The sequence below is a fragment of the Cydia pomonella genome, chromosome 11 (genome assembly GCF_033807575.1).
Source record: "Cydia pomonella isolate Wapato2018A chromosome 11, ilCydPomo1, whole genome shotgun sequence".
Classification (NCBI taxonomy): Eukaryota; Metazoa; Arthropoda; class Insecta; order Lepidoptera; family Tortricidae; genus Cydia; species Cydia pomonella.
In genome coordinates, this window is record NC_084713.1 from 5201216 (window position 1) to 5222031 (window position 20816).

At 37.0% G+C, this 20816-nt stretch overlaps 2 protein-coding genes across 2 annotated transcripts; one reads left to right on the forward strand and one right to left on the reverse strand.

Annotated features, from left to right (window-relative positions):
* Positions 1–62: 62 nt before the first annotated feature.
* On the reverse strand, positions 63–3912 carry LOC133522679 (nucleolin-like). Its single transcript, XM_061858081.1, has 3 exons — positions 3764–3912; positions 2335–2534; positions 63–1375 (listed from the first exon to the last, which is right to left on the reverse strand). Exons 1-3 carry the CDS (start codon positions 3787–3789, stop codon positions 1245–1247), a joined length of 357 nt encoding a protein of 118 aa, XP_061714065.1. The 5' UTR covers positions 3790–3912; the 3' UTR covers positions 63–1244.
* A 12736-nt stretch (positions 3913–16648) lies between these two features.
* On the forward strand, positions 16649–20135 carry LOC133522681 (cAMP-dependent protein kinase catalytic subunit 1). The gene has a single exon (XM_061858082.1). It carries the CDS (start codon positions 17010–17012, stop codon positions 18069–18071), a length of 1062 nt encoding a protein of 353 aa, XP_061714066.1. The 5' UTR covers positions 16649–17009; the 3' UTR covers positions 18072–20135.
* Positions 20136–20816: the final 681 nt, after the last annotated feature.

The following is a 20816-nucleotide window of genomic DNA, read 5'->3' on the forward strand; positions in this document are numbered from 1 at the left end:
ACACAAGCGATTACGACTTACATTAATATTTGATGGGTGGTTTGAAAAGTATAAACAACAAATTGATTGGACTATTTTATTGCCAGAAATGTTTTACAAACACTAACTCCACTGGTACGAGAAGTGTTAAAACTGTACACTCTACTATATTCTAATAATCTAACTGTACTCTTGAATCAAATTTAAACATGAATGTTAAGTAGTTAAAAAGTTAGTCGAAAATCTTAGTTTTATATCTCTAACACAGAACACAATGTGTTTCAATATATTTTTTTTGGCAATAAAAATGTAGATTCATTTCCAAGGGGTTATCTTACATTCGAGGTTTGTAATCGTCTATCACATAACAATGGAGAAGAAAATAAATTAGAAAAACAGGATATAAGAAAAATAAAGATGCGTCCATAGAATCACAAAAATAGCACAAAAAGTAGGTATGTCAATATTGTATCACCTTATGTCAACTTTGAACTTTAATTAATTTTCGTTCCTTAAAATTACTTGCAGCACTGTGGTGTGTATATTCCATTGACTGCCTTCAGAGCCACTGGCCCGGCCGGCTTGACTACCACAGTGCAACATGACCAAAATGTCAAAGGAATGTTTAAATGGTTAAGTAATAATGCCTATGAAAAATAATGTGCGACGTAACTGCTAACTTAAACTTACAACTGAATTATCTAAACATTAAAATCTTAATTAATCTAGAATCCTTGTTTCTCGGAGGCTGTATAAGCGCTTCGTTCACAGAACGGATCGTGAATTGATTTCACACACGGTGAATTACTTTGGCAGTATTTTACTGGCAAAAACATATTATTCAATTACCAAACCAATGCAAGTTAATAGTTATCAATTCAATAACCCATTTCAAAGTCTGTTGAAATAGACACTAATACGCAAAACAGCATACAACACCTAACCAACTTCAGGTGATCAGTTCACTGCGATGCACTTGTCACAGTGCATGACCAACTGTTATAACATTAATTTACACTTTACAGGTACTTCACAGGTAAGTTTAATACACAATGTATCATAAACCTAAACTTAGTGTTGTCACAAAAGAGCTCAACTCTATTACATCGGTATAGTTATAATATAATGTATAAAATCTATTGCTTGGGTTTTGTGGGGCAAAGTTGCATATAGGATATGTAGAATATTTCAGTCTGGTTGAAGAGAGTTGAGCCCTATTGAACGTAGATGCATTGCAGTAAACCGAGCGGTGTGCAGAGTGAGGTTTAGGCTGCGGCTTCCTCGGCCTCTGGAACAGGGGCCTCTTCTACCACTTTCGCCTTCTTTTCGGGGGTGGTCTTTTCAGCATCACCATTATCGGCGACGGATTTCCTCTTCACGGCAGCTTCCTTCTTTTCTGTAAGGAGAAATTTGACATTGAATATTTTATGAGTTTTAATACAAGGTGTTATTTACAATAAGAACCATAAATTAAATAAAAACTACAAGAGAAGCCCTTCTAACAATAAAAACCTTGCTCTCCACTTGAAATGAAGTGGTAATAAATAAACTTTTACTTATATGGAATGTTTGGGCACTTGAGACCAAATCCAAATATAGCAGGTTTAAGGGCCATAAAGAATGTATGTGGGACCTGGTGTATAGTGAAGAATTTTAAGCAGCAAGTGTGTAGTTGTAGCTAGAGTTTTCTAAATTATGGGTACTTAGCAACTTAACACATTCTGTCTTTTTTTTATTATTATTAATTCTCAAAAATAATAAAATTATTGTGTCGAACATAATTACTTAATGATTAAAATTATCTACATTATATTAAAAATTAAAATAAATATTGAACATAATTATAAATAATTACAATTACAAGGTCAACTTCAAAGGTACACTTCCAATTTAACAATCACTTACTATAAATTACAACTGAAAATTTCAAGTCAAATCAAATGTCAGTCTACTTAAAAATAACTGAATAAATTCCTATTACAATAATATAAAACATTAACAATTGCTTTTAGTAATGTAGACAAGTGTCTTAGAAAAAAAAAAGTGTCAGTCTCTGTGTCAGTTTTCATAGCACTACACTTCACACTCAGGCGAGGAAAACGCGCGCGGCGCCTCTGCCGAGGCATGTCTACACTGGCTGTTTTGTGCGTGAGGAAATTGCCTCGCGCATATGCTCGCTTAGTGTGGACACAGTGGCCTATTCCCAGTGTTTTCACGCTTTGTAGAGGAAAGCTACAACAAACAGAACTCCGACACTCAATGTTTGTCCCTGTGTGTGACCCTAAGATAAGAGTATACCAAGATCAAGAATGTACACAACTCTTAGCCACAAATAATGACAAAAAGTTTACAAACCCGAGTCTCCATTTTCGGTGGCGTCATTGCTCTCTTCGGCGTCACCATTTTCGGCAGGAGTATCCTCTGGCGCGTCTCCGCTGCCATTTTCTTCTTTGCCGTTGCTCTCGGGCGCTTCCGCGACCTTCTTTGCGGGAGACTTCTTCACTGGAGACTCCTTCGCCGCCTCAGTAGAGGTGACCTCCTCGGGGGCGGCGTCACTGGAAAATTTGAGAGACGAAGTTAGTCGAAGCGTGGATAATGTGATACCTTGTTCACGTTTAACACGAACACCGGCACCGTATACACGCTTACGTGAGCCCATTGGATAATAACGGAACTCGGATAAACGTAATGCAACTTTACAGTGCACATGCTCGACGGATCGGAGTATGGTAGGGGTATAAAAGGAAAAGTGTGTCGGAACAAAAACAAGGGCCGTTGTTTCGCAAGGCTGCATGTGGGAAAGTTGCAAAAGCGGAAACCGAACGTAAACACGATTCGCTGAATAAGTTACTCGCTCCAGTAGAGACGCCGCTTGGAAGCGTTAAAAATAACTAATGACAACATACGTGCCGTACCGGCTTGCGATAACGTAACCGACGTGTTGCAAAAGCCGTCGCCGATCGCTGACAACACCTGCCAATATATTCACCGTCTGATAGCGTAACCTACTTAGCTAGCCTACCTAGCTAATTCAAACGAATATGAATGTCATTCATGTTTGCTGCAAACTGCAAATCAACTGTCAAAAGTTTGCAAATAAATAGTTCTATGACTCCGTATATTATTATAACAATAAATGAGTAATGCTAAACATGTAGTTACTTAAAAGTGAATTAAGTTTATAGTAATGATAAGGACCGGTCAAGACTGCGCATTCTCGAAAAGTCCGCGTGTGCCAATTCATAATATTATTTTAAAAAGAGCGCGGCAACGGAGGACGCGGAGTGGCGGCGCGCCGGCACGCTGCGCACCCAGCGCCATCTTGAAACCAAGCGCGGCCCGCGCCCGCCGCCCGGCATGCTTTACTTCAAGATATTATTGAAACGACGCTACTGGCATTTTTGTAACATGAATTCAATAAAAAAATATGAACCGATTTTTTACTAAAATAACTTGTTTTGGACTAAACGTAAGCACTACAACATGAATCATCAATTGAATTGACATACGAACATTTTCCCGCGTGTACTAACTGACGGCGTCGGCTGGATAAGTATAACAAAACTATCGATATGCATCATAACAGCACCAACAAACACTATGATTAGGTACTTGACTAAACATTAGGAACCCAATAACTGCATGGAAAATTAAGAATTTGTAGGTAAAATACTAATTTCACACTATAATAGGAAGCCATTTTGATCACGTTTTCCAAAGCCGCCAAAATTAAAAAACAACAAAACTTAATTTAACAGAAGTACAACACTCAAAAGTCACTTACTTCTTTTCAATTGCTGCGTCTGCCATTGTTAATTATAAGATTTGATATCTTTATTTAATTGAAACAAGCACGTGTCACGCACTGTACGGCACTGTTCACTGCACAAACACCGACGTCCAAATGAAGGAGGGGAGGAGGAAATAGAAAATATCATGCGCGTCGCTTCGCGGGGCCGCGGTTTATAGTGAAGTAAGCGCGCTTATATCGTTGCAGTGAAAGAGCATAATACAAATTTCAACAAGTTAGAAAAAGATGACTCTACTTTTCTCACATCTGACTCAGACAACCTTGAATTTGGGTTTAAAATGAGGCAAAAACGAACAAGCAATAATTTTATACCATACCTTTACCTTGCTCTGTTTTCAAAATAAATTAAATAACGCCGTGTTTTATAAAATAGACAAATAAAAACTTCACAAAATCAAAATACCCTCGCCCTTTTTTTATTATAACCAGAGTAAATATATATCTACACAAATTGAATTTGTAAAGCGTTCTGGGAAAACCTAGTGAAGCCCCTTTTCAAAGTAAGCAAAGGTCACACAGGACAGGGCATCCGGTCCGGTGTTAAGCTTCATATAAATGGAAATTCCTTAAGAACTCGTCCTAAATATAAGTACTAGAAGAATCACTAGATTCAGTCAGTTTTTCTCACCAATTTGATTTGACTAAAAATATATTACCTACATCGTTTTTTGGGTACCCACGTGGAGGCACGGTAGTGTACACGCCGAGACATGCACATTGGACTTACTGTCTAGAAAAATAACAATAGTTATATATTTTATATCAGTAAGTATTTTAAAATTTAAATTTTGCTAATCAAATCTCAAACGAACGCAAATTAACGATATAAAATATACAATTGAAAATAAATGAAAATTAGAAATGTTTCGTGTTTTTAGGGTTCCTTAGCCAAATGGCAAAAAACGGAACCCTTATGGATTCGTCATGTCTTCTGTCTGTTCGTCCGTATGTCACAGCCACTTTTTTCCGAAACTCTAAGAACTACTTATACTGATGAAAGTTGGTAAGTAGATGTATTCTGTGAACGGCATTAAGATTTTCACACAAAAATAGAAAACAAAACAATAAATTTTGGGGGTTCCCCATACTTAGAACTGACACTCAAAAAATTGTTTTCATCAAACCCATACGTGAATAGGAATAGGTCTTCAAAAAGTATATTTGTTTCTAATAGTTATCAATTTTTTTTCTAAACTGAATAGTTTGCGCGAGAGACACTTCAAAAGTGGTAAAATGTATTCCCCCCCCCCCGTAACTTCTAAAATAAGAGAATGATAAAACTAAAAAAAAATATATGATGTACATTACCATGCTAACTTCCACCGAAAATTGGTTTGAACTAGATCTAGCAATTAGTTTTTTTTAATACGTCATAAAATAGTACGGAACCCTCCATGGGCGAGTCCGACTCGCACTTGGCCGCTTTTTTTCTATAGATCTAAGACTTTTTAAGTCTAGTTACCAAGTGATTGTTTAATGGCATTTGACCTTGATTAAATAATGTAAAAAAACTACAATTTTTGGTTAGCCCCCTCTTAATAGCTTAGGCGGGAACAGTGGCTCGACGCAAACAGTAGCTCAGTCACCCAAATATCGATATACACTGTACCACCCTTAGGTACGTGTTAGAATAACCACTGCTCGTCCATTTGAATTTGTTCGATTACTGAATATTTCTGCTGCGGAATCATGGTCGCATTTTTATCACTTGTCATGTCATGCGTCATTTACATACTTATTACAACGTGGCATTGACAGGCATGATGTCAGATGATAAAAACCATCTTAGCCCTACTGTTGTATTAGCTAGGAAGTAAAGCCCCTCTCATGTTGGAATTAGGATGTGTGGGCCACTGTACCCGGCTATTTTTTCGAGGCGCTATTCCCTCCTTGACCCTAATACACTTTCCACTGTGTTTGAATACTTTGGATTGTATGCTTTTGTTGCATTAATTATTTCTGCAGAGTGCAGACTGACTCGAGTTGATATTTTAAATTAATTCTAATTAATACAACTATCAAAGTAATGTGGCGTTTCGGCGGGATCAACGACCCGACTACTTTACCTTGAATTTATACATTTTCAAGTTAGTCATAGTCACCCAAGTTTAGGCTAGCTAGGAACATTTTTTTAATGATCCAGTTAGGAAGACTGAATTTTAAAGTAAGATGTGTAAAGTGTTTATACCTAAGTGTTATTTTAGTTTACATTTCTAAACAGCACATAGGTATCTAAAAAAAGCGGCCAAGTGCGAGTCGGACTCGCCCATGAAGGGTTCCGTACCATTTATGACGTATTAAAAAAAACTACTTACTTACTAGATCTCGTTCAAACCAATTTTCGGTGGAAGTTTGCATGGTAATGTATATCATATATATTTTTTAGTTTTATCATTCTGTTATTTTAGAAGTTACAGGGGGGGGGGGGGACACACACATTTTACCACTTTGGAAGTGTCTCTCGCGCAAACTATTCAGTTTAGAAAAAAATGATATTAGAAACATCAATATCATTTTGAAGACCTATTCATAGATACCCCACACGTATGGCTATGAAGAAAAAAAATTATGACGTATAAAAAAAACTACTTACTAGATCTCGTTCAAACCAATTTTCGGTGGAAGTTTACATGGTAATGTATATCATATATTTTTTTTAGTTTTATCATTCTGTTATTTTAGAAGTTACAGGGGGGGGGGCACATTTTATCACTTTGGAAGTGTCTCTCGCGCAAACTATTCAGTTTAGAAAAAAATGATATTAGAAACCTCAATATCATTTTTGAAGACCTATCCATAGATACCCCACACGTATGGGTTTGATGAAAAAAAAATTGAGTTACAGTTTTAAGTATGGGGAACCCCCAATTTTTTTTTTTTTTTTCTATTTTTTGTGTGAAAATCTTAATGCGGTTCATAGAATACATCTACTTACCAAGATTGAACAGTATAGTTCTTATAGTTTCGGAAAAAAGTGGTTGTGACATAAACGGACAGACAGACGAACATGACGAATTTATAAGGGTTTCGGTTTTTGCCATTTGACTACGGAGTCCTAAAACGCTTGTCTTAATGTCTCACATACACGTGAGTTTAGTAGTTCATATAAAAGTGTGAAGTTTCGGCGAAAAGTAGTGAAAATGAGAAATAGGTTTTCGCTAAATATTAAAATACGGAAACTATGTTACCTACCAACAATGTTTTTGTCTAAAGTTAAAAGCTATTTTTTTTTCTCTATATTCTATTCGACCTGCAGTTCAGGGCTGTAACTGATCATGTAAATGTTTAAAATACATACGCATGTTCATTTTCCCCAAAAAATGAGTTCGATGTTCTGCTGCGGTTGACGCCACAAAACCGTCGAGCCGAGTGGAATCATCGTAGCATTCTATCTTGCAGTTGATCTCAGCCAGTTATTTGATTTTGATCTTTATTCCTTCAAGATAAGATTTTTGATTACGCGCTTGTACGCATTTGAATCGTGGTTAATGTCAGGTCGTTGGCTCTTGAAAGAAATCTTGGCACAAGTTGGTGATTTCGTCAGAGAGAATTCGTCAACCAGAACATTTGGAAGGTGTAATGTAGATATACCTGCTGTCTAACCTCATTTGCAGGGACTGAATGAACCTGCTTACTCATCATGCTTGTCTACTTAATTTATGTAGGTACTATATTAAGAACTGAAAAGAAGTAGTGTGCTAGTATACATGTAGAATTGCACCATTGTGCGTGACTATTTATAAAAAATATTTGGGGAGTGAAGACAAACTTATATAGATCGACCTAGCCTCAAACTTGCCCAAACTAAGCAAAGCTTGGCCCTAGGCGACGATATACATACGTAGGTACACTAGGTACCTGTATAGATTTATGCTGGGTACCTATTTATAATTAACTTGAAACACGAAACACATTAAGAATTTTTCACGGGTTTACGGGTCAGTTTTTACATACATGAGTAGTTTTATTGTTTTTTAATATACTAGATAAGATAATTAATGTATTTGGATCCACCAAAAAGAGTTAAAATTGTTCATCATCTTTAACATCTATTAAATTTATTTTTATATTGTTATTCATAATACCTGCCTGTAATAGATAATACTGTGAATAAGAATATACCAAATTCTCGCTAAGCTAAAATATTCGTAAATGTGTGTCACTTGATATCAAAGTCATTTGATCCTCGTGCAGTTTTAGGCCCTCTCCCTCGCCGCGCTCATGATTCTAAATTAAAATCACAAGCACAAAAATAACTACCAACCACTAATAAACGTCGGCTACTGTTAACACTTAATTTAAATTGAAGTAAGATATTATAGTGTAACTGATGAAAAAAGCTACCTTAATTACTATTTTTTTACAGAACGTAATGTTACAGAAGTCATCACGATTAAACTGAATTAAATCTACGATTAAATTAAATCTTAAGTAGAAACATCTAGGTATTTTAGCATAGTCAGTAATGAAAATACCCAAATACTATTACTAAAAAGGGATGATCTCATTTGAGCGGGAAAACGAGGACAAGCTAACATGCAATACGTAATTTTTCGCAAGCACAAAGCTCACAAGCGCCACTAGAAAAACCGTTTTAATCGGAACTAAAGAAGCATGAAAGATCATCTACAACCGACAGCGTGGGATCACAAACATTGCTCAAAAACGAACTTTATACTCGTAGCCATACAATAGAGAATAGTTTTACCGACGCTCAGCCGTTGACGTTATTTAGAAGTGTTATAGTAATTCGTACTCTGTACTATTTGTTATAAGACTTGAATTCGTTCGGCGTATTAGTTACGGGCAAATGTGTATGTATACCACACTGTTGCTATGCCATTCCAAAGGCGAGGCGGCGGCGGCGAGGTTATTCTACGTAGTTCGTATCCGTAGTTCTCGTGCTTTTGTGGTGACTGGTGACTGAACTTAGAAGTAGAATATTAATATAATTTAGACTGTAATGCCAAGCAACTGGGTTCATTATTATCACATAGCTCTGACTAATTTTAATCAGAGTAGGTATTTACTTTTATTGTTGCTTGATTGTTATTATTATTAAAGTCTTAGCCTCGACTCAGTATTATTTAAATACCTAGTTACCTAATAACTAACTAACTTTTTGCTAGTAACTGAGTAGGTTGCAATATTCTAGCAAGTACCTCTTTCCATCACACCTAAATAGGCATAAAAACCGGATTTTAAGTGATATATTTAACTATAAATGAAAAAAAAACCCCATTATTTAAGTATTATTGCAATCTATTAACCGATAAAATGAATGAGAGTTAGAATAAGAATACCAACTAAGTATATAATATATATTGTATCAGTGTTAGCCGAACGTTAATTAGAATTGAAAATATTGAAAATTAACCATTACAAATTGAACCGTAAACTGTAACCTGTAACCGTCCGTTACGGTTTACGGTTCAATTTGTAATGGTCAATTTTAATAATTTTCAATTTTAATTAACGCTCGGCCAACAATGTACTGTATTGCTTTTTTTTCATTTAATAATCACAAATAAAAAAAAATACAATCATTAAAAAAATCTGCTTCTTCTTCTTTATGAAAAGATACAAATTATAAGAATGGTATCTGTCCGTTCTTTACCGTTGAACTTATTAAAATGGAATTTTTATATGGAAATAGCTAATAACCGCCTGCCGCCGCCTGTTGTCTGCCTCTACATTCAATCAATTGTTTATTTTCTTGTATCTTTTTACCGAGGTTTGCCAATAAACAGTATTCTATCTATCTATCTAATGGCTTCAGACCATGAGAAAATCAAAATGTTGCCCACACAATTTACCAGTTACCTGACCTATTATACCTCGAGTACCTACGCACTGAAACTAAACAAGCCTGGGACCGCGAGACGACGAACGGTACCGCCATATCCCCGCCGATTATAATCCAATAACAATAAATGTATGTTCCCCCTGTGGATATTCAGATTGATCAGATTCAAATAAACTGTCACAACATTCACAATCATGAAGGAATAAACAGGTGGATTATAGTAAACTTTTCTTCATGAAAAATGGTTAAAACCAGTAAGGTAAATACTTAGATTTACCTTGTACTTACCCACCTACCTACTTGCAACAAATTCGTTTGAAATAATTTTACTAAAATTAAACGATGATTAAATGTTTCATCCAAACAAAATTTAGCTTGGGAATTTTCCTAGATAGCTTCCGTACGTGACTTAAGTTTAGTAACACTTATTATAACTAATAGAATGAAATGAAAAAGTAGGTACATAGTGTACCTAATACTATCACTTAGATTTACCACGTATTCCATGTAATCTCTAATCTATCTAGTTGCAATAAATCCGTTTAATTTTTTTTTATTAAACGATTACAAAATATTTTCATCAAACTTGGCTTAACACTACCGTGTCCAAGAAAAAGTATGTGTAAATAACCTTTATACTTACAATTCATATACTTAACTAAATTTTTCCCTACATATGTGACTTACGTAAAAGTACCTATATTTTGGTAAAACTACTTTGTCAGCTTTGTAAGCGCGCGCAATTCAAATTTTCTATGTTTTAAATTTGCCGACTTCTTCTACTGACAAAGTCGCTGCACCAAAGTATAAATATCTATAGTCTGCCAAAGCAAATGTTGGTAAAAAGGGAGGGAAATTAGGAAAATATGGGCGCGATGCGATAAAGTCCAATCAAGCTAAGTTGACAACGATTTTGATAGCCCAGCCTGTGCAAGTGTTAAGTAAACGTCATCATTTCATAGATTTTTGACGTTTAAAATAACACTTACGCGCTGTCTGGGCTATCAAAAATAATCAAAATCGCTGCCAACTTATCTTTGTTTGACTCTACCTGTCTTATGTCGTCGTATGTACATATATAATTATGTGTATGTCGATTGATACCCAGGTAGGCACTGTAGGCAGAGCTTTAAAATACATGTTATTATAACATCACAAATATTTTATATCGCATAGATGGTGGGATCGTATAGATGTGCTTTACCGCGTACCTGTGACTCCTGTGAGGGTCAAAATTATGCAATGCGACAAAATTAAACACACGTTTTAACATTCCTGACGAAATACCAAAAACAACCTGCGTAATTTGGTCGGGTTCATTGTTACCCACTATAAATTTATAAAACCGGCGGGCAACAGAAAACGTCTACATCACTTAGGACTATTAAGATGTAGGCAGAGAGGACAAGCGAAGCGAGTCTATGACAAGGACAAACAATAGCGCTTTCTCTGCTACTCCTACTGAATGTTCCGTAAGAGCATCTCGTTCGTTCATTTTCCCCTCCCCCATTTCATCTCTAAGTTTATTATTGTACCTCTATGCATAAACCATACAAAATTATACGGTACGAATAAAAAAAAAACTCTGACAAGGACATACAATAATAGCGCTTTCTCTGCTACTACTACTGAAAGATACCTAAGACAGATTCCGTTCGGTCATTTTCCCCCACCGCTCATGCCTGGTCCAGTTAAAATATTTATTATTATTAAAGGGCTTATAGGGCCTGTTACATCCACACTTTTCGATATCGGACCCGAAGTCAGTCCCGATGACGGGCCTGATAATCGTTTTCCGTTTCACGGTATATCAGCACATCGTTAACAATATTTGAAATGTAAAAAAATCGTTCATATGCAAATCAAATATCATGCATATCACATATCGTGCATATCAAATATTTAACATTATTGGCAATTAGAGACAATAGTTATTTGTGCAACAAGAGAGCAAAGTTTTATATTTCTTCGAGTGCTTGTTTTGAGTCCCGTGCAAGCGAAAGATTCTATAATAGATTCACGAGCGCAGCAAAATGCGATTTTGCTCACTATTTTTAAGCAGCAAATTACCCTTGTTCGTGCTGCTGACGTGAAAAGTATTTTTTACATGTCAAATATTGTAAAATATGTGCTGATATTTGGTGAAACCCTTAAACAGTTATTACACTTATCTTGCCTTCGGGCGGCGAATGATCGGCCGCGGCCGCGACGTCGGTGTCGAATGGTGCCGATATCGGGCCAAAGGATCGTTTTCCGTTTCACGAAATATTAGCACATCGTTTACAATATTTCTTGATGTAAAAAAATTGTTCAACAGCAAAAATATCAAACGTTACATTTTTTGGCAATTCAAAGTATTTTTTACACGTCAAGTATTGATAACGTGTAAACGTAGAAACGCTTTTGCTCAGGGCTATAACCGCGAAAATCGAAGCTCGTCAATTGCGGGCATTTTTCTCTGTCACTCTAATCACGTCTTAGAGTAAAAGAGAAAGATCCAATTTGCGGTTGCCCTCAGGCGCGACGTCGGTGCCTATGCCTACTAGCCTACGTCGGCTACGATCGTAAGGCCCAACGGCAGGTTAAGTGTAATAAGCCCTTAATACCTAGGTAGATATCCTATCTACAAAATATTCTACGTACATATTTGATACCTACATACTTATCTCATTTTATTTTACAGATCAGATTCAAACGAATCACAAACACGTAGATACATACCTCAGCCAGTAGCCATCGAGTATAATAAAACTACTTACTAGGTAGGTAGGTCTTAACTAGGTAGTTACTAGTTAGTAATTACGAGTATAAACCAGCTTCAATTCAGCACAATCAATCAACTTCTTTCACATTCATTAATAGCTATTAATGAATGTGAAAGAAGGGTGTGGGTATCTACTATATCTAGATAGGTGTATTTATTTCTTACCTACCTATAGGCAAATTGTTATTGGAATGGAATGGGTAACATAACAACCAGCACCATCAATTACATAAAACAAAATAAATAAATAAACGGGTCATTGTACAAAACTAATGACAGTTTTGACTTGACAACTGATAAGGCGATAGCAAAATACAAACAAAATATCGATTAAATTAGATTAGTTACATAAATAGTCGCTAATGGCAGCACAGTCTTGATAGACGCCATGAAAACCACAGCGCACGCTGACTGCGCAACAAGTTGGTGCTGCCACCTATTAGCCGTCATTGACATAGTTTTAGTGTTGGCAGCAAAAATAATTATCTGTCGTTGGTAGAATTTATTAATGAACAATAGAAGTATTAATTTAGAGATGGGTGAATAGTATAAAGGGTCAATATTTTAATTTTTAGTGTAGTGTTTACAAATTAACGAAATATTTTTTTCTACTCTAGCACTCTTATTTATCGCCTAAATGATTACCAGTGAGATTTAAATTAATTTCATTAGAAGAGCGGCGCGCGTGCGAGGCCCCGGCACTTCTTAGGAATATTATACAATAGTATGCAACTATTGTCTTTTTTAATTAGTTCTGATTTCTAGGCAAAGATCTACAAGCCCATATTTACTTTGATTTTATTTATAAGTTTCGGTATTTGTTGATTCTGCTGTCTTAGAAAAAATATTGTATTCAACGGTAGATTAAGTCTTAAAATTCTCGGACCTGCCTTTACAATATTTTACTTCGATTCGTTTTGTAACTTCGGTCCTTGAATTTTAAGAACCGTAAGAACCCCCATAACCTTTATCTTTTACACAAAATATCAATGCCGTATTAGCTTTGTTGTTTTCTGTTTGTTGTGTTTGTTAACCTTAACTGGCAAGCTTAGGTCGCATGAAAAATATGGGGGCACGGTATCATATTTATCCAAGTCCGAGCGTAGTAGCCTAACCATTTCGATTTTGACTGAAAACATTTACGTACGTGAGGCTCGGTGGGTTCCAGTCAAAACCATACTATACACGGTCAGGAGTAAGTCAAGGTAGTACACTGGGACCTACCCAGTTCCTCGTGATGATTAACGATTTACCAAGCGTGGTGAGAGCGGCTACCTGCCTTATGTATGCGGATGACTTGAAGCTTTGCTTAGAAGTGGGACATAGCGGAGATTGCATTAAGCTCCAACGTGATATTGATGCCGTTGCTGAATGGAGCATCAAAAACAATTTGCACTTCAATGTTTCCAAATGCAAAGTCATGACCTTTTCTAGGGTTAGATCACCCATTACTTCTATATATGTTCTCCAAGGGGTCCAGCTTGAGCGGGTTCATGAAATCCGCGATCTGGGGCTCACTCTAGATGTACAACTTAATTTCCATAAGCATATTATGATCATTTGTAAAAGTGCACTTTAGGTTTTATTATTAGGATGACATATCTATTTCGTAACATAAGGGTAGCGCTGATGCTATTCAACGCATATGTACGCAGCAAACTAGAATTCGGAGCTATTATATGGGACCCTTATGAATCAAAGTATATCACTATGATTGAGAAAATACAAAAGAAATTCGCAAGGTATTTATATAGCAAGTGTTTTGGCTACTACCCTTATCTATATCCCTCCCTGTTTGTATCGGGGATGGTAGGCCTCGACACACTCGAAATGAGGCGGAAACTATTGTTAATGGAGCATTATCATGGCATCATTAGTAATAGGATAAATAATTCGTTTGTGTTGGAGCGAATGGGCTTGCACGTCCCAGCATGGCGAGGGTTGCCTGAACTGACGCTGCCACCGCGGCGCCGTCGCCGCTTGTTCGCGTGGCTGCGCGCGCGCACCCAGCAGGCTGATAACGCTCCTACGGCTAGGGCACTGGCGCTACTCAATATGATGGCTGTTGAGGGTCATGATATCGATATGTTTGTGGATAATGCTGGTGGATTTCGCAGAAAATGTTACCACTTTTTAAATATTTTGTATCTCTGACGATTGTTTGTATAAATTTGTATTTATAATTTTAATTTGAGAATTTTGTGTTATTTTTTTTATGATAAGTTTAAATTTATTTATTTTATTGTGCTTCTGTCTGTTGAATTTGTCTTTTATTGTTAGAAGTTATTTTTTTATTGGTTTATAAATTATATTGATTTTATTTGTATTACATTTTTGACACTTTTATATTACAATAACTTGACATTAGAATTAAGATTTAACATGTAAACGACTTGGTGACTACTGTAAGTTTATTATGTGTCTAAATAAATATAAATATAAACAGGAAAACCTATTCAAAATCTACAGTCAAGCGTGAGTCGGACTTACGAATAAAAACGCCTTTATGCTATTTTAGGGACACAGCTACAATGATTTACGTTTTACGTGAAACGAGGTGTGTACAGCTATTGCGAAAGCCGAAGGCCGAGCTAAGCGTAGAGCCGAAGGTCCGGAGCCTCCAAAATGTTCATCCTTCCGGCAAAGGATATCGTCGATTTTGTTATGTGATTTCCGCTCCATGAAATCGAACGTATACCTACATGTAATATATGGGACGAATCATTTGTATTTTTAGATTGTTGAGGTGAAAACAGAATCACTAAATATAACGGGAGTTTTGAAAAATCCTGCGAAAAAAATAAAAACTACAATGTGACAAGAAAAACCTTTACAAACAAAGTCCACAATAATCTGTAAAATTATTGTGGCTGATCAAAAGAAAATACACGAAATATAACATTAAAATGAAACTGAAATCATATTGTTATACGCTAAAAAAATATTTTAATCTTGTTCCTAGTTCTTTGTAATATCAAAGAAGATTGTACAAATTGATAATTGATCATTGGTATTACTTGTGTCAACGGCATAAGGTTTAATTACGGTTGACGTTGCTGCATATTTTTGACAGATTGAAAAAGACGGTTGTGTTTTGTTGTACAAAAAGGAGCATGATTTTGTCCTATTTTGAGTTAGATACTCAGTACATCTAAAAATACTATGGGTCTGGAAAATAGATAATATAGCAGTAACAGAAAAAGCGCTATTATTATTTGTTTTATTTTGTATGCCCCTTTAATTACTAATAGCATTTAAGCTTGAGTCAGACTTAAAAATAAAACAGTCACAGAAGCGAAAACTGAACACTGAAATTCGCACTGAAATTTCGTTATTCCTGTTCGTTGTCTAATAAACAATAGTAGTATATTGGATCAATGTAGGCTAATCTTAATGGCTCAGTTATGGATGAGAAGGAGCTAGCGATATTACAATCTCGTTCCACCGCATAGTTTGGCGAGCCATTTCCGTCAGTAGAAAAAGGCGCCTTTAAAAAATGTTAGCGAGAAGGGTTATCCCCCCATAGAAAATTTGAATTTCTAGTGAGAAAGTGAGTTTCCCAGAGTATATAATATATTTGTACCAATTTGTTGCGATATTTCAGCGTCGAACTTGGCTACACCCACTGATTATCACATGATTTGGACGTTTCTCTTCACGGCTCGTCTAGTAATTTAGATATACATTTTGTTAATTGCTAATTATATTCTATAATAACCTAGAATCATAAATTCTATAGTAAGATTTGCAAAAAGAGGAAAATGTACACAACATTTTTTTCTTTTCTGAACTGAACTAATAACCAAAATATTGTAAACGTTGTAAGTCAAAACGTTCAAATCACGTCCAAATCAATTCGAAGTCCGGAAAATGGAAAGCCAGCATTTAGTTACATCTGCCTCTCTATCACTCTGGCGTATTCAAGCGATAGAGGAAAATAGTTGAACAACCGAAAGAATTTCAAAGAATTTAATTATTCACTGTAGGTCCTCAGTCACGGTTGATTACGATTTCGCTTCGACAACTCATTTGACAACTTTAGCTGCATTCTGACAATACTGCCATCCCACTCTATTGTTTTAATGAAACGTAGCAGTATGTGGAGTCGTTAAGTCCGTTAGGTAAAAAAAAGGCCTCTGAGTTTAAAAAGAACACTATAAAAATAAAAATAGTAAAATAATCTTGTTATATAACTAATAGTTGAACCCTTCGTTGTAATAATAATAATGTATTTTCTGTAGGAGATTTTTGGATGAAAATGGTAGTTTTCTTAATACATACTGGTAACTTTGTCATAATTGACCGCCTCCCGTGCCGTGAGCAAAGAGCAAATCGTTCGCCCGCTCGCTCGATCTCGCTCTGTCGATCGAGTACGATTGTGGAAGCCATTTTATTCTTGGGGATTGTGAATGTGACAAAATATTTTTAGTTTTTTATACCCAGAACTTTTGTGTAAATGTGTGCCTGCGTTAAGTGTTGTTTGTGACGTGTGTTAGTGCTTTTAAGACTAGGAATGTTCATGCTCGTAATGGGTTTGTGTTGACTTGCCCTGTTTCGTACGCGGTCGCAAGGGCAGGGATCGATTAGTGCAAGGCGGCCTCTAATAACGGCGAATCGAGGCTCCGGCTGGACTAGTTAGCAGTGCCGCCATGGGCAATAATGCTGCCACCGCCAACAAAAAGGTGGACGCCGCCGAAAGCGTCAAGGAGTTCCTCGACCAGGCCAAAGAGGATTTCGAGGAGAAATGGAAGAAGAATCCTACCAACACCGCCGGACTGAACGACTTTGAGCGGATAAAAACGCTCGGAACGGGCTCGTTCGGTCGAGTTATGATAGTTCAACATAAGCCCACCAAGGAGTACTATGCTATGAAAATATTGGATAAGCAAAAAGTGGTTAAATTGAAACAGGTGGAACACACACTTAACGAAAAGCGAATTCTCCAGGCGATCAATTTCCCGTTCCTTGTGAGCCTCAAGTTCCACTTCAAGGACAACTCGAACCTGTACATGGTGCTGGAGTACGTGCCCGGTGGAGAGATGTTCTCGCACCTGCGTAAGGTGGGCCGTTTCTCGGAGCCGCATTCGCGATTCTACGCCGCGCAGATCGTGCTCGCCTTCGAATACCTGCACTACCTCGACCTCATCTACCGGGATCTCAAGCCCGAGAATCTGCTCATAGACTCTCAGGGCTACCTCAAAGTGACGGACTTCGGGTTCGCGAAGCGCGTGAAGGGCCGTACGTGGACGTTGTGCGGCACGCCAGAGTACCTTGCGCCCGAGATCATTCTCTCCAAGGGCTATAACAAGGCTGTGGATTGGTGGGCTCTAGGAGTTCTCGTCTACGAAATGGCGGCCGGCTACCCACCCTTCTTCGCCGATCAACCCATTCAAATCTACGAGAAAATCGTCTCGGGCAAAGTCCGGTTTCCGTCGCACTTCGGGTCGGACCTGAAAGACCTGCTCCGCAACTTGCTGCAGGTGGATTTGACGAAGCGCTACGGCAATCTGAAGGCGGGCGTGAACGATATCAAAGGACACAAATGGTTCGCAAGCACCGACTGGATTTCAGTCTTCCAGAAGAAAATAGAGGCGCCGTTCATCCCGCGCTGCAAAGGCCCGGGCGACACGAGCAACTTCGACGACTACGAGGAGGAGGCGCTGCGCATCTCCTCGACGGAGAAGTGTGCGAAGGAGTTCGCCGAGTTCTGAGCGCACTGGAGGTGCCTGCGCGCGGACACCGTGAGTAGGTATTTTGTATTAGTGAATTCTCTACAAAGACGTGGTCGCGACGCGACGAGTGCTCTTTGCCTCCGGCCTCGGGCGGACATGGACGCTGACGCGCCCCGGGGCCGGCCCCGCAGGTGGATTCAGTTTGGAGCATAGGCGTGATGAAGTAGAACTGATTTCCGATATTTCGGTGGCGTTCATTTGCTTAGTGCCCTTTCAGAATGACATAACATAGCAGTTATAGCTGAAGTGTCCGTATTCAGCCAATATTCCCGGATGTTAAGACTGCCGGAGTGCAATACCAGTGTTATAATGTTCGGAGTCATGTTCTGATTATCTTTTTCACACCTAAATGATAGTTAGCTGCTGATAACAATGGAATGTGGTGGGCTTAAATTATTTTATATTGTTTTTAAGACATCAGTACAATTTTCCATATAAATACCATGCTACATAATCTTCACAATCTAATTTTTGAATTTGAATTTTGATCTACATCACTTAACCATCAGATACTAGAGCTATTTGAATCACTACTTTTTATCTTGATGGAATGTTGTATAGATTTTAAATATTGACATTTTATTATTTGTTTTATTTATAGTTAATCGGTTGATATTTTATTTAAGGAACTTAACTACATGGCAATGTGGTGAGATTACTTATTGTAACTGTGTAGTTGTGTTCACCCGTCTGTGCAATTGACCTATGTGTTTGTGATCTGATGTGAGAATTCCTTTCAAGTTTAAGTGTAATTTGTATAGTTCCTTATTTTGTAGATATTATGGATTTTTATTGTGTAACAATTACATTAAACAACATGCCAGTCTTGTGTAGGTAATCTATGATGTAACTAAACTTATTGCTAGCATCAGTTTACGGAAAGCAATAAATTTTAACACTTCTTTAAACATATTCCCATTTATAAATAAGGCAATAATTCTCATATTCAACCATATCCTCATTCATTAATTCTAAAAAACTGGTTTCTTTTCTTACTTGGATGGAAACATTGTTTTATTGTATACATAGGAATATGATTAAAATATCTTAGTAGTAATTCTCTTAAAATGCCATTTTACATGGTGATATCTTGTCATTGAGACTGATGTTATCAATAAGCGTAAGTAGGTGTGTATAACAAGTTCTAATATCAATACATGACTGTCTCGTAAGTGCTATTCATTTGATCCCATTCATTTCTTGTTCCGAGGAATAAGAGAATGGCTAACTGGCAATGTTTACTATAAAGTTTGTTAGCTATTAGATGTAGGACTTTGAATCCAGGCTGTACAAATAAAAATATAGTTATTTGTAGTGCATTTTACATTGTGCGCGTCTGTGGTAATAGTTATTAGGTCGCATATCCCAGGGACAGAGAGAGCTGCACACTTCAGACCACGCTAAAGGAATAAATGATCTACTGTACTGTCTTACGCTGTGTTTACATGCTTGCCAGAGTGACAACAAGCCAATAAAGGATCCTGTTTCATGTGGCTTGCTGCCAAATCATGTCAAACATATAAATGCAGCATTTCTGCCCCTGTATTGATGAAAACCCGTAGTTATACACAGAATAAAGGAACAAATGTATGTTTGTAGTGTACTATAAATATCTATTGTTTTTCCTGTAACCTCATGTGTGTTCATCTAGTAATGATACAATACCATATCTCGATTTACAATCTACCTATTTTCTTAATTGAATCATTAGTGTTTATGTGTATTTTTTTAATAATATAAAGCACTAAACATTTTTTGCTGTAAAGACAATGTCTGTTGGTGAATTGTCGGGCAAAATAATGTGTTATCTTACATGTTTATGTTGCTAACCACAGATATGAGTTGTCGGTGAGTAACCTTATTTCTTGTTAAATGCCAATGTTACCTACATTGTTTATTGGTGCCATAAAGATTCTTAGTAATGGGTCTGCTGTATAAATATTTCAAAGTTTTGTTAGCAATTCTTATGTTGACACCTTTATTAAATGTATCAGCTAGTTTTAAACCTTACATGTCCACTCTCAGTGGTATGGTTGTCACAAACAGAACTAAATTATGCACTATTGTTATTTAAATTAGACTAAGTGGAGTAGCAAGTAACTATTTAGACAATGCTTGAGAATATGTTCTAAGTGTTCTAACATCATGAGATTTTATGGGGCAGAAAAACGTTATTACACTGCCAGCAGAGAAAATTACTAATTCCTATTTCTACCTCATACTATTTTATGTTGTTAGAATTCTTCTGTAAAGACCTGTTTACGCTTGGGTTAGTGACTAGTGCAAGTAGCACTTATGTGAACCTTTAATTATAAGTTTAGCAAGGTTACTTGCTGTTCCACATAGCATGGTGCTTACTCGATTCAGATATTAAATGGATGTATACGAGGGTATATTTAGAGTAGGGCTCGCGGTCGTGTCCGTGATTCGTGAACCCGTAGCCGTGCGCCCGGTTTCGTGTTTCACGGCAACGGTTTTATGGTCCGTTCCGCACGTGACATTCGGCTACGTGAAATTAGGGTACGTGAATCCGTGTAAATCCGTGTAGGCGTGATCACGGCTTCACGTATCTTAAGAACACGCCGGTTCGGTCCGCCCGCGACGTTGAGTGAAGATACGATGCGGTCTCTAAGAGCTACGAATAAAAATGTATCGTGAGTTTTTTATTCAAAGCTCTAATTCCGTTTCATTACTTTTGAATTAAAATTTATTTCCATTAGTAAG

Bases quoted from the DNA above. Each gene is read 5' to 3' on its own strand.
- LOC133522681 (XM_061858082.1), top strand. From the start codon at position 17,010: ATGGGCAATAATGCTGCCACCGCCAACAAAAAGGTGGACGCCGCCGAA.
- LOC133522679 (XM_061858081.1), bottom strand. From the start codon at position 3,789: ATGGCAGACGCAGCAATTGAAAAGAA. The intron at 2,535-3,763 runs GTAAGTGACTTT...CAAATTTTCCAG, and splicing joins GACGCAGCAATTGAAAAGAA to TGACGCCGCCCCCGAGGAGG. The intron at 1,376-2,334 runs GTTTGTAAACTT...TTCTCCTTACAG, and splicing joins CACCGAAAATGGAGACTCGG to AAAAGAAGGAAGCTGCCGTG.